Source organism: Stenella coeruleoalba (genome assembly GCF_951394435.1).
Source record: "Stenella coeruleoalba genome assembly, chromosome: 5".
NCBI lineage: Eukaryota > Metazoa > Chordata > Mammalia > Artiodactyla > Delphinidae > Stenella > Stenella coeruleoalba.
Window position 1 is genome coordinate 89,147,651 of NC_137150.1, and position 12,971 is coordinate 89,160,621.

The 12,971-nt window shown below is 37.2% G+C and overlaps 1 protein-coding gene across 1 annotated transcript in view; it reads right to left on the minus strand.

Moving 5' to 3' along the window:
- Positions 1 to 489: 489 nt before the first annotated feature.
- TRAT1 (T cell receptor associated transmembrane adaptor 1) overlaps positions 490 to 12,971 on the minus strand; it is a gene marked incomplete at its 5' end in the record, with an annotated part of 49,204 nt that continues 36,722 nt past the window's right edge. Inside the window, 3 exon segments of the mRNA XM_079921435.1 lie at positions 490 to 1,366; positions 7,240 to 7,328; positions 9,424 to 9,485. Of these exon segments, the coding sequence (XP_079777561.1) occupies positions 1,112 to 1,366; positions 7,240 to 7,328; positions 9,424 to 9,485 (406 nt within the window). The 3' untranslated portion in view covers positions 490 to 1,111.

A 12,971-nucleotide genomic window follows, 5' to 3' on the forward strand; every position in this document is an offset into this window, starting at 1 on the left:
ACTTTGACCGAACTCTTGGTCTTTCAGAAACATATTCTGTAGAGACTTACAGAATGCACACCTTTTAAAGCAGCAGTTCTTTCCCTAGACATTTAGCCTCAAGGAGAAGTCAGACAAGTACCAACTATGCGCTGAGATGCATTCTCATTACAATGTTATTTGTAAAAGCAAAAAACCAGAGATTGGAAATGAGCTAAATGTACTTCAAAATTATTTAAATGAGTTTTGGTATAATCAATGAAATGCTATGCAGGCATTAAAATTATAACTGTAGTTAGTTACAGTTAAAAATGACAGTGGAAATAAATCTATAATATATTATTGTTAAGTGAAAAAAGTTTAAATAATATGTATAAAATAATCATTCCCCTTTTTTCTTTTTTGGTTAAAAAAACAACTAATGGTCATATATGTGGGTATATATATGGTCATGCCCAGAAAAACATCTAGAATATATAGAAAGTTGATCACAGTAATTATCTCTGGCTAGTAGAATATCTAAATTCTTTTTGATACTGTTTATTGTTACAAGGAATATGCATTAATTTTATAATAATTTTTAGAAGTAATAAAGATATTTCCATTTGTGAAAAGTATTTCTTAAGAAGATTATCCCTCTTCTCTTAGAAATAAGTTTTAATGTCTCCCATGCCTTTCAGTCAGAAATTTCTTCCAACTATGGGATGTTTCACGTTGATGAGAAACGAGAACTGTTTAAAAAAAAAACATTGACTTTTATTTCTCTTTCAACATGATCCAGAACATATTTATGCTTAAAACCTTTTTTTTTTGGTTTATTTTGCTGAGTATTAATAATTGTTTTGAAGTTATGATTTTGTTATCAGGATCAATTTGCAAACTTGATTTCGTTTACATTTGACTACATCAGTATTTTTTAAGTGAATTCAAATAACTAATTTAAATAACTAATTTGTATGGTATTCCATTTGCTGTGTATAACATAAGCTCTGTATAAAAGGTAAGCCACCATCGCACCAACAGACAATCAACTCATCACCCTGACAAATCATGTTGTGTCATATGGGGTCTTCATTTCTTTAACAACCACTTCCAGTAAGAGCTGGGTCACTGAGCTAGATCCATAGTCCAGCTAGTTTACAGTTTCTTTCTGTGCACGGATCAATCCAAACAGCCTGATGGGATCATCATGAATGTTTTCCTCTATTGCCTGGCTTTCTGGTGGGAAACTGTCCACCAAAGTGGCCTTAGAAAGGTTGATATCCATTGCATGTACCTGCCCATCTTCATCCTTGTCTGACAAATAAGTTTTCTGTTTCTTGTGCTTTCTGCGCTTCCCCTCACAGCTGTGATCTAGTGAGGCATAGAACATCTTTACTTCAGTTTCCTAGAAAGAAAGGTATATTAATTCTTCATTGTTAGCCATTCTTTAACTTTGATAACCTCTGGGTATTTCTAAGGCCTATAAAAAACACACAGCTTGTTTTCTGGGCTTCAGCTACCTTATTTGCCAAATTTGTCAATTAGGATGATAAGACTTTGGGGTGGAAAATGCTTAAGTGAACTTTTTGTGTGTATAGTTTTATTTCTTTTTATACTCAAAATATACATGAACCTTTTAGATGGATTTTTACCTGCCTCTCCCCCTGCCTTCACCTCAGGGAGTGCCTGCCCTATGTTTCGTCTATCAAGTAACAATACTGATTTGTTAAACTGGGAACAAAGCATGACAGGAAGGAATTTAACCAATCAAAAATCTGCTTTGCATATGTTTAATACTTGGTCATTTGATGGTACCCGCAAAACTCCCAAATTTTTCTACATTTTTGAGACTCAGACGTATAATGTTAGGGACTTCCCTGGTGACACAGTGGTTAAGAATCCTCCTGCCAATGCAGGGGACACGGGTTCGATCCCTGGTCCAGAAAGATCCCACATGCCGCAGAGTAACTAAGCCCGTGTGCCACAACTACTGAGCCTGTGCTCTAGAGTCCGCATGCCACAGCTACTGAGCCCATGTGCCACAACTACTGAAGCCCGCATGCCTAGAGCCTGTGCTCCGCAATAAGAGAAGCCACCGCGATGAGAAGCCCGTGCACTGCAACAAAGAGTAGCCCCCACTCGCCATAACTGGAGAAAGCCCACGTACAGCAACAAAGACCCAACACAGCAATAAATAAGTATGAAAATCGGGTAAAAAATAAAGAACTATATGTATTTGCTCATTATAAAAAAAAATATAAGGTTAACTGTCCATTTATATGACTGGCATTTGGCAAGATTTGCATTTCCCATTTTCCCATTTTTTCCTTTTTTTCCTTTTTTTTACTTCCTTCTTGCCTACCTGTCCCCAGATCCTGTTTGAGCTCCTTTAGGTTGGTCTTGGAGATACTCATTTGCATCCAGGAAAGCCTGGTAGTCCTCTCTGGCCTAGAGCTGCGTCAGTACTAGAATAAGAAGGGCAGGAGACTAGAGAAGCTTGGGGAAAGCAATAGGCCTGAAGACAAGACCTTGAATTTGGTGTTTGAAAGTTTAGGATTGAATTCCAGCTCTGTAATATACTGGTCATGGGACCTTGGGCAGTTTTTATTTGTTTGTTTGTTTGTTTTAACTATTTTGAGCCTCTTGCTATAAAATGAGAGTACCTGTCTTACAACATTATTAGCAAATAGAGATAATATACAGTTGACCCTTGAACAACATGGGGGTTAGGGATGCCAACCCCTTGAGCAGGTAAAAATTCACATATAGTTTTACAGTCAGCCCCTCCATTTCCGTAGTTCCGCATCCACAAATTCAACTAACCCCTCACCGTGTAGCACTGTAGTATGCATCTGGTGCAAACAATCAGCGTTTAAGCAGCCCTGCGCGATTCAAACCTGGTTTTTCAAGGTTATCAGAGCTGTAGGCTAAATTATCAGAGTTGTAGGCTAAAACTTTAGGACAGCTATTGAATAAACCAAAATATTCTGTATTAAGGATTTACCATTCAGAGTAAACCAAAGGTATATCAATTTGTGGAGTCTAGGGTAAAGAAGCAACATTTGGATTAACAAAACCCCTATGCATGGATAAGCTTCTCCCTGTAGGCGCTTGTTTTCATGCTAAAAGTTAAATGTCTTAAATCTTCTCTACCAGGCAGGGGGATGGCTCTATTTACAACCTCTCTTGTATGTTTGTCTGACTTTTTATTTGTAAAATAATCATTTCTGGAAAATTGTATAGAAGATAGGTAACTTGTATCTTTGCTTGAGTCTCTACACTCTGCCAGTTAGCCCATATACTGTCTTCAAGTTATCTTCCTAAGGCATAACTTCAATATTTTACCATTCTGTCTCAAAAATTTTAGCCTAGAATCTGAATTTTATAGCATGGCATTCAAGGTTTTCTATGCTTATACTTCCACACTTTCTATTTTGATTCCCAGTACTCGCCTACATATACTCTCTATTTCAAGCAAACTGGACATTTCACTGCTTCCTGAATACACCTCATGCTTTTCAGACCTGCTTTGCCTTTGACTAGATAGATAGAGAAGATGTCAGTGAAGTTAGAAAAATAACCAAAAGGCACTCGGTAATACAAAGGGGTGGATATCTTTTTTGACTGTCCAGCACTTTGTTCTATTCTCTTTCTTTGATAAGTTCTCCATTTTCCTTTAGGAAATTTCCCTCTTCTATCTGGTCCTGGAGAGCCTATCAATCACAATACTGTACTCCAAGCTTAGCACAGGATTAAGCATGCAACACAGGCTGGAACCAATTACACTACCCATCCTCCTGCCAACAGAAGTTGACCCAAGGGTGGACATGTGACTTCAGTAGAGCCAATTACATGGCATCTTTGGGATTGAGGTACAGATGTAGAAATAGAAAAGATATCTTTTTCTGGATTTGGGAGGAAGAAAATCTGAGTCTCCAGTGGCTTTCCCAGCCTCAATGGAAGAGTCTGTTCGTAATAGAAGAGAATGAAGTCAGTAACAGAGAAGCAGGGTGAAGAAATGGAGAGAGCTCTCATATTCAATCATTTCAAAAACAAAAGACACCCTTTCATCTCCCAGTTACATGAGCCAGTGATTTCCCTTTTATGCTAAAGTGGTTTGAATTGGGTTTTTGCACTTATAACTGAAAGCAAGTAATGTACGTCTGGTCAACAACTGGTCTGCTTTATCAAGTCCTGCAGAGTTCAAAGAACAAGAGTCCTGAGAAAGGACCACAATGTGTACGTGTAATAGTCATTTGTGACTTCCAGAGTGTTGTTTTACTTGAATAGATGCATGGAAAATATAGACAGGGAAAAAAGAATTTGTATCTATGAAGAGAAATGGAAACCATGGAAGAAAGTAAAAACCAGTTTAGGAATTAGAGAGAAAAACAGGTTGAAGTAGAGCTTTGTTGTTTTATTTGTTTTTAAATATTGCAGGGATTTGTGTATATTGGTAGGTCAATAGTAATTCATTTAAAGAAAGAAATGGAGACAAATTAAATAATTGAATGTGCAAGATCTTGAAGGAAATAGGAGAAATACTCAAGAGTACAAGTAGGAGTATTGGCTTTGGAAAGAGGAGAGGTTGCTTCTGACATAGGAGGGAAAGGAGGGATAGGTGAGAGGTTTTAACAGGAGGATAAGAGAAGAGAAACAAGTTTACACTTGCATCCTTCACATTTTTTTAAGACATGGGAACTCTCATGAACTCATTTTATCGTTAGGTTTCCTGATCATCTCTTCCTAGTTAATAGTAGACTTAGATACTGAAATTACAACTTCTGAACTGTACACGTCATTTTCAAAGGACAAGAAGCTTATTCCCTTTTCCAACAAACACTTTATCCATCAGGCTTTATTGCATTATATTATAGATTCGTTATGCTTTTGTAATTGACCAAAGTAACTATGTATCATAGTAGCTAACTGGGTAGTGTTTTTTTTGTTTGTTTTTGTTTTTTTTTTTTTTGCGGTATGCGGGCCTCTCACTGTTGTGGCCTCTCCCGTTGTGGAGCACAGGCTCTGGACGTGCAGGCTCAGTGGCCATGGCTCACGGGCCCAGCCACTCCGCGGCATGTGGGATCTTCCCGGACCGGGACACAAACCTGTGTCGCCTGCATCGGCAGGCGGACTCTCAACCACTGCGCCACCAGGGAAGCCCTGGGTAGTGTTTTTGATGATAATGGTCATTCTAATAAAATGGAATTGATCAAATATGAAGAGATGACTTCTGGGTGGGATAAACTGGGAGATTGGGATTGACATATACTCACTACTATATGTAAAATAGATAACTAATAAGAACCTACTGTATAGCACAGGGAACTCTACGCAATACTCTGTAATGACCTATCTGGGAATAGAATCTGAAAAAGAGTGGATATATGTATATGTATAACTGATTTACTTTGCTGAACACCTGAAACTAACACAACATTGTAAATCAACTATACTCCAATAAAAATTAATTTGAAAAACCAAAGAGATTACTTCTAATTTTTGAAATTGGGCTTCCCTGGTGGCGCAGTGGTTGGGAGTCTGCCTGCCGATGCAGGGGACAAAGGTTCGTGCCCCGGTGGGAAGATCCCACATGCCGCAGAGCGGCTGGACCCGTGAGCCATGGCCTCTGAGCCTGCGTGTCTGGAGCCTGTGCTCCACAACGGGAGAGGCCACAACAGTGAGAGGCCCGCATACCACAAAAAAAAAAAAAAGAAAGAAAAGAAATAATTTTTGAAATTAAATTTGTCAGAAGGATGAAATAGAATGAAGACTAATCTCCTTAGAAGTGTCTTTAAATATATAATTTATAAAGTAGCAGACTTTGAAAGATATTTTAAGGCTTTGCACAATTTCCAGTTGAGTAAAAACCAGACGCAGCGCAAATAAAGCTGGCCTGTTTAATTTACATGTTTTAAACCGCAACTTCTCCTCAGAATTCTCAGTTCTTTCATGACTAAGGTCCTGTGAATCTCTGCATTTCAGGTGGTGTAGTTACATTTTAACCTTCTTGACAGGTTTTCTCTTTATTATCATGAATATTACCATGAATTTTGCAGATCATATTATAACATGCAGTTTTTCATATATTTTATCTAAAAAATACATTTACAATTAATTGAACATCACATGACAGATTTGCCCATGAGAGGACGACCTTACATTTTGCTTAAACCTCACCGCATCTTGGTTTCTTAATAAAAATTTCAAGAATTTGATTTTTTAGGAGATTCATACAAAGAAAAAGAGAAATTCTATCTTAATGGGAGGTTTCCACGTTCTGACCCATCTTTGGGAGGAGAGTGTTTTCTATTAGGCAGGACTAAGTTTGGATTCCGTCTCCCCACTTAGTTTCTGAGTCTCTAGGTTAAGTTTTTCATCTTTTGCAAGCCTCTGTCAAATGGGAATACCCGTGCTGTCTCCCTACAGGAATCTAAAAAGATATGCCTGTAAAGCACATAATACAAGCCTGACATGTAAAAACTGCACAGGAAATGCTGGCCCTATGACTGTTTCTAGGGAATAGCACAAGAGCACATAATAAAAGGGACGAGATCGGGGAGAAGAAAGAACCATCAAAACTGACATTTATAACATTTCAGCCTCACGTATGCTAAGCATCGTGAATGGCAGTGCTATGTCTGAGGATGCTGAACTGATTGTGGTAGTAAAAAGATAAACTACCCATTTCTTCCTGGGTTTTTCTGTTTCTACTTAGGCTTTAGTCCTGCCTATCTCCACACAAGCCACGTGTAAATCTCCTGTCATAAGACCATAGCCATAGGACTTGTATTAAATTTACACTCATTTTTTTAAAAATAAAACAGAAGTATGGTCTTTTATAGTTGGTTAATTTATCTTTTCACTAAAGGTCTCTTTCTCCCCATCTGCCATAAATTCCCGACATCTAGGTCTTCTGAGAATTCTGCCTGTGTCACCTTTTATATTTATTTCTATGATACATGTAATTTTTTTTCGGTCTGAAAGGAAAAGCTTAACTAATACTTTAGGAAGAGAATCCACTTTTCCCTTGAAATCTACTGCCTTTGTAGTTGTACGTAATTTTGACTCTTTAAGTGTAGCTCTGAGTACTATTTATTTGCCTTTGAGCTTTTCATTAGAGCTCAGGCTCCAGATTTGACACCGATTCAGAATGCAAAATTTCTAACAGGCTGCTTCTGATGTTTATCAGAATGTGCTGCTTTTATGCTCTTGAAACGTGCAGCTGTGCTATGACCTAGGCTGAACTTGGCCCTTGATACGGAAAACAAGACTTACCTGTGAAGGTGGGGCGTCTTCTTGCAGTTTGTTCACAGATCTCTCTGGCTGGGCTTTCATTTGTTCATAGTAGTTTTCATCCACTGGTTCTTGGGAGTGGGAAAGAGATTTACAATGGAAAAATAAAAAATGCTGGCATGAATAAAAATACATGGCCCAAACAACATTTAGCTATAAATGTGAAACCTTCAGGGATCATTTGACTAGGCTTTTTTGTGAAGAAACCAAGAGGTAAGGAAGCACAAACTGCTCTGCAGATCAGACTGTGGAGAAGTCTGTTGCCCTGCAGCATTAACAGTTAGACAAAAGAAGGTCACTTGGGATAAGGACTAGATCATATTAATTTTTTTATACCATTGTAGGACATGACAATCTCAACTTAAACTGCCATTTAGATGTTATTGAGATCCCACAAGTTAAAGGATTGTCTGTGTTCTCTTTAAACGTGATTACAAATGGTGCAGACGGCATAAAGCACAGAGCACGTATATTGATGATTACGATTTGGTAATTTTTTCCGTAAGTAAAGACATTTTACTAAGAGGCCTTCTTAACCTTACATACCATTTTTGAAAAAGAGGGTTTAGATTATGTTTGTCGTCCCATAAATCAGTGACAGGACAGTTCAGCCAGGCTGTTTTGAGGGCCTGGGGTGTATAATGCTGGTACTAAGTACTTGGGGGGTTTTGTACCATGTCCACCAGCCAGCAGACCTGCACTTATTTCATCCTGTGGGGATGCTTACTGAATCATCCGTACCTTTCTTTCCCCAGATACTCCTATTTAAAAGGGAGAAGAAGGAGAGTTAATGACTTGTAGGATGGCAAGTAACCTGGCAGAGATGTGGATTGCACCAGTTTGACCCCATAGATAAAAATATATGTTTACTATAATACAAGGTACTTCAAAATCATTCAACCCTTTCTGAAAAGCAATGCAGAGAACTGGCCCATAGGGTGATGTTTCTCAAAGCATGGGTCGTGGAAATCATGCATTAGAATCACCTGGAAGGCTTGTTAAATAGCAGGTTCCTGAGCTTTATCATGGAACTACTAAATCAGAACCTGTAGGAGTGACACCTGTGCTCATTAGACATGGAGACTGCAGATATGGTGGGCTTTGAGCCACCAGAATACATAAGAAATTAAGTCCTCAGGTATTACAGGTGGGCACCAAAATTCTGCAAGGGGAAATGGGAAGGAAAATTATTTTTAATAGTCTATTGCTGCAAAATAGTTTCTGATTCCTCAGAGTGCAGAGCTTAGAGGACACTTTACAATGGGGGGAAAGACAAAAATTAAATAAATTCTTGACTCCTATAAAATTCTCATGTGTGTAACATTAGGAGATTCCTGTTTTGATATGTAGAGATTCAGATAAATTTAGCCCATTACTGGAAATCTCTGTGTTTGAGACTCAGAGATCAACAGGAATTAACCCCCAAGTCTCCTATCATGAATTAAGTGAACTTCTTACAGGGCAAGGATAGCGTTAAATGCTAGCGTTACTCTCAACAGCTTCTCTCATCAGAGCTCTGGAATTAGATCACAGCTGTTTGTTCTGAGGCATTTAGGGGCATTTTATTTTTGGGGTGGTTGGGATATTTCAAGTAATAAGGGATGCTGGGAACTGAAGAGTACTTGTTACAAAAGAACAAAAAAATGTATAACCCACTCAGTGATGGTTTGGCGCTTCTCTTTCCCTGCTTGTCATCAGTGTAAACCTAGGTTCTCTACTTTAAAAGAAGCAGTTAAAACAAGAGAAACCAGAGAATGTGTTCTTTGTTCCAAATTATTCACTGTAGATTTGCTTTTATACACAGAGCGTAAAGCACTGTTTTCCTGGGTCATTTACTGTTCTAGAAATAACTTTATTTCATAGAATTCTGTGTGTGTCAAAATTCATGGTAATAGAGTCTTCCGGTATTCTCATTACTACTAGAGTAAAATAAAGAGAATATAGAAAAACAGGATGTTGATTTACACTGAATGTTGCAATATGATTTATGAAATGCAGCTTTGGAAATATATGCTAAATGATATGCTAAAAATACTGAATTTATGGTTACCATTGGAACATTTAAACGTGACTGTGACAAAAAATAAGCTACCTCAAATTCTTTGTGGAATTAAGTGAGGTAATTGATTTATAAATAAATTTAATTTCTGGAAAAATAAAACTTACCTGGGACCGCATTATCTAAGTTACCATAAATTGGTGTGTCTTCAAGGTCATACTCATTTTCCCTATAATAAGGAAATAATTTGCCTTGTTAGAATCTACTTTACACATAGTTCAAAACTAATCTCTCAGCTAAATTCAATATTGGGTAAATTATTGCATGCTCTTATTCAGCCTTGACCAGCCAAGGTAGATAGGCAAGTAAGTCAGTAAATGCAAGTGTGTATGTGTATGTGTGTATGAATTTGAAAAGATGTGTTTTGGACCCTCTTTGGGGGAACAAAAATAGCAAATACTTATTTAGCACTTGTTGTGTGACAGATACTACTTGAAGTGCATTATATATATTCATTCATTTAATTCTCACAACAATTCGACCAGATAGGCACTACAGCGTTCCCACTTTAGGGATAAGGAATCTGAGGCACAGATTGGTTATATAATTTGCTGAAGGTCACAAGACTAGTAAATGACAGAGCTGGGATTAGAACCTAGATTATCTGTGCTCTAATCTATACATTGTACTTCCTGTTTATTTGCCAAGAATATCACTCTGAACATACCCCTAACACTGTTTACTAAATAAATATTAACTGACAGTGATGATTAAAAAATAAGAGGCCAGAGAAATATCGTAGACTCAGCTTGGCAGATGCAATAAAATGATTGATCACCTATTACATCCAAATACTGTGCTGTTTTACATGCATTATATCAAAAACCAAGGGAAATTCTGCAGAAATATTATTATTTTCCACTTTACAGGTAAGTCTGAGATTCAGATAGATTAAAGTATTTTCCCTAACCTTATGTGTAATATCAGCAATAAATAACAATTGTGAAAGCTTTTCTTTATGCCAATGCTCATTCAACCCTCAGGACAACCCTAGGAGATGCATTTTTTAAAAGCCCCATTGTGCACATAAGGAATTTGCAAGCTAGAGAGGTAAACTGTCAAAAGACACATAGTAACTGTCAGTGCTAGGATTGTAATGCAAGTCTGGTGCTAAAGCTCTGAATACTATTTGCTCTTGATGTTTGATTAACTTTCCTTATAGCCTCATCTGAACTAGGATTACAGTAGGCAACCTACCATTGTCACCAAACAGTGACAATGGCCCTGGTGACCAGCTTTCACAATAGCAGGTTGGGGACAGAAGAACATTTCAGGCAGTGAGAGTGGCATTTCATAAAACAGCAGCAAATGTTTTAACTTTGAGATTACATATCACTGAGAGCTGGAGGGAATAGCATCAAAGGAAAAAGAACTCTTATCTCAAGGCAGAACACCTATATTACTCCCATGCTTCTGAAAGAAGACAGTATATGTAAATAGTACGTAGGTATCGTTAAAAAAAGAACAGATCAAATGATACCTGTATGAAATGATTTGAAGATCCAGATCCTGACATGTATTTCGCTTATCTGATAACAAAGAAACTCATCCATAACCTTTCTTTCCATTGGTAATTCATTACAGCTTAATATTGGGATATGGAATAGTCCCTGCTCATGGTTTTTCTCTGGCTATACAGAGAATATAATAGCAAAAGGTGAAGAATTTTTAATAAGACAATCCATCCATTTTTCCTAGCCCACACAGATAGCAGATACAACCTGCAAATGATAAATCATGTCCAAAAACTGAACATCATTTCATTCTCTATGAATGAAAATAAGACGTGATTTATAATGCAGTGCCTTGTGTCTACAGGCAGGTCTCAAATGATTAATCATTGCAAATAAACTATTATAAAGAAGCAGTTGCCTAACCAACAAATTAAAATGTATGTCTTTACTTGGCAATGCCAAATAGCTCCAGCCTATTGCGAATATCTAATAAACTTCAAGCACAAATGTTTGGCAGTGTTTTATGTTGAAGATTGATTACTATTTAAAATATATTAATAAATATGCCCAGAGACTAGCGCACCTCTGAGTTTTGGTCCAGATCAGATTCTCCACTGTTCTCAACATGTCTGAAATGATCTTCTAACTAATCAGCACATTTACTGACATTCCAAGATTTAAAATAATATTAATTGCATCTTTTACTAGGGTTCAAATTTTCTACTTTCATATAAATTTTCTCTAGTCTCTATTTTTAAAGTTTGTATTTATATTTTATTATTATTTTATTGTGAAGTGCTTTAAAGAAAATGCCTCAAATACTTTATTATCTAAGTAGATTAAATAAGTAAATTCAATTTTTAAAAAATCATTACTTCTGCATGGGTGATTTTGGACATAAATTCTCTGAATTTCAGTTTCCTTATTTATGAACAAGGATATTAAATTATTTAATCCCTATTGTTCTTTTCAGCTCCCAAATTCTATGACATAAATGTAGGGTTCCAATATCCAAATAAAAATGAAAGATTTCTGTAAAACTAAATAAAACTATTTTAAGGGGCTGGGAATTTGTAAGATTGATAAAAAAGAGTAAGCTTAGGGTCTATCAGAAATTGTTTTTGCTAAGTGTTAACCTGATTTGCTTAGTAGACATTTCTTTGAATAGGCAGATACATGTTTCGGCTTCACCAGTGTTTAAATGTTACTGAAAGCCATGAGAGAGGATGAAATTACTAATGGAATGAGTGTAGATAGAGAAGAGGCTCACTAGACTGAGCCCTGGGCACTCTCTTGTCGAAGGTTCAGGAACCAGCAAAGGAGAAGAAGCTGCTACTAATTGAGGAGGAAAACCAAAAAGGGGGTGGCCCAGAGTCTGGAGAAGCAAGTGTCTCAAGAAGTAGAGTGTCAATGTGTCAAATGCTACAGATGGACCACGTATAATAAGACTAAGATTTGCTATGTAGATTTCATTGGTGATCTTGACAAAAGCTGAGTCAGTGGATTATTGAAGACAGAAGATTGAATAGAGTAGGTTCAAGAAAGAAGAGAAGAGGAAGAGAAGTCAGCAAATATGGACAGAATGTAGATGGCACTTCCAAGTTTTGTTATGAAGGGTGCAGAGCAATGGAGAGGTAACTATAGGCAATCTAATATCAAGGGAACTTTTCTTTTCTTTTTTTTCAAAAAGATGTCAGACAGTACTGTCTGTTTATATACTGCTGGGAATGAGACAAAAAGGAAAGAAAAGCAATAATGAAGGAGGAGAGAAAAGGCAAAGTTGTTGCAACAATGTGTTCCTGAGTATATGCTCATTAAATTTTTACTTTCTCTGGCAGGGACTGTGCCATGGGTGTAGGTTTCTTGAATTTGGGGTGAGTGGATATCAAAGATAGACCCTTGGTCCAGGAGAAAAGTGTAAACCCCAGCAATTTTTGTATAACTAGGGTTAGTATGGCTAGGATTAGCTAAGAACCAGTAGTATTTCCTATGAGGGGGGAAGTTAATGGACTCTCAGGCAATGATATCTAACATTAAATTTTTATTCTCTTGATCAGTGTTCATATGTCCTTCTAATGATGTCTACTTTTTTGTAAAGTCAGTCAAACACAGGAGCTTATATTGCCAGTGCTTTGGAGCCCTTGAAAAGAAGAGTCTTTGTCAAAGTTTTGGGGAAAGGAGACTGGAAAGATCTGCCAGCA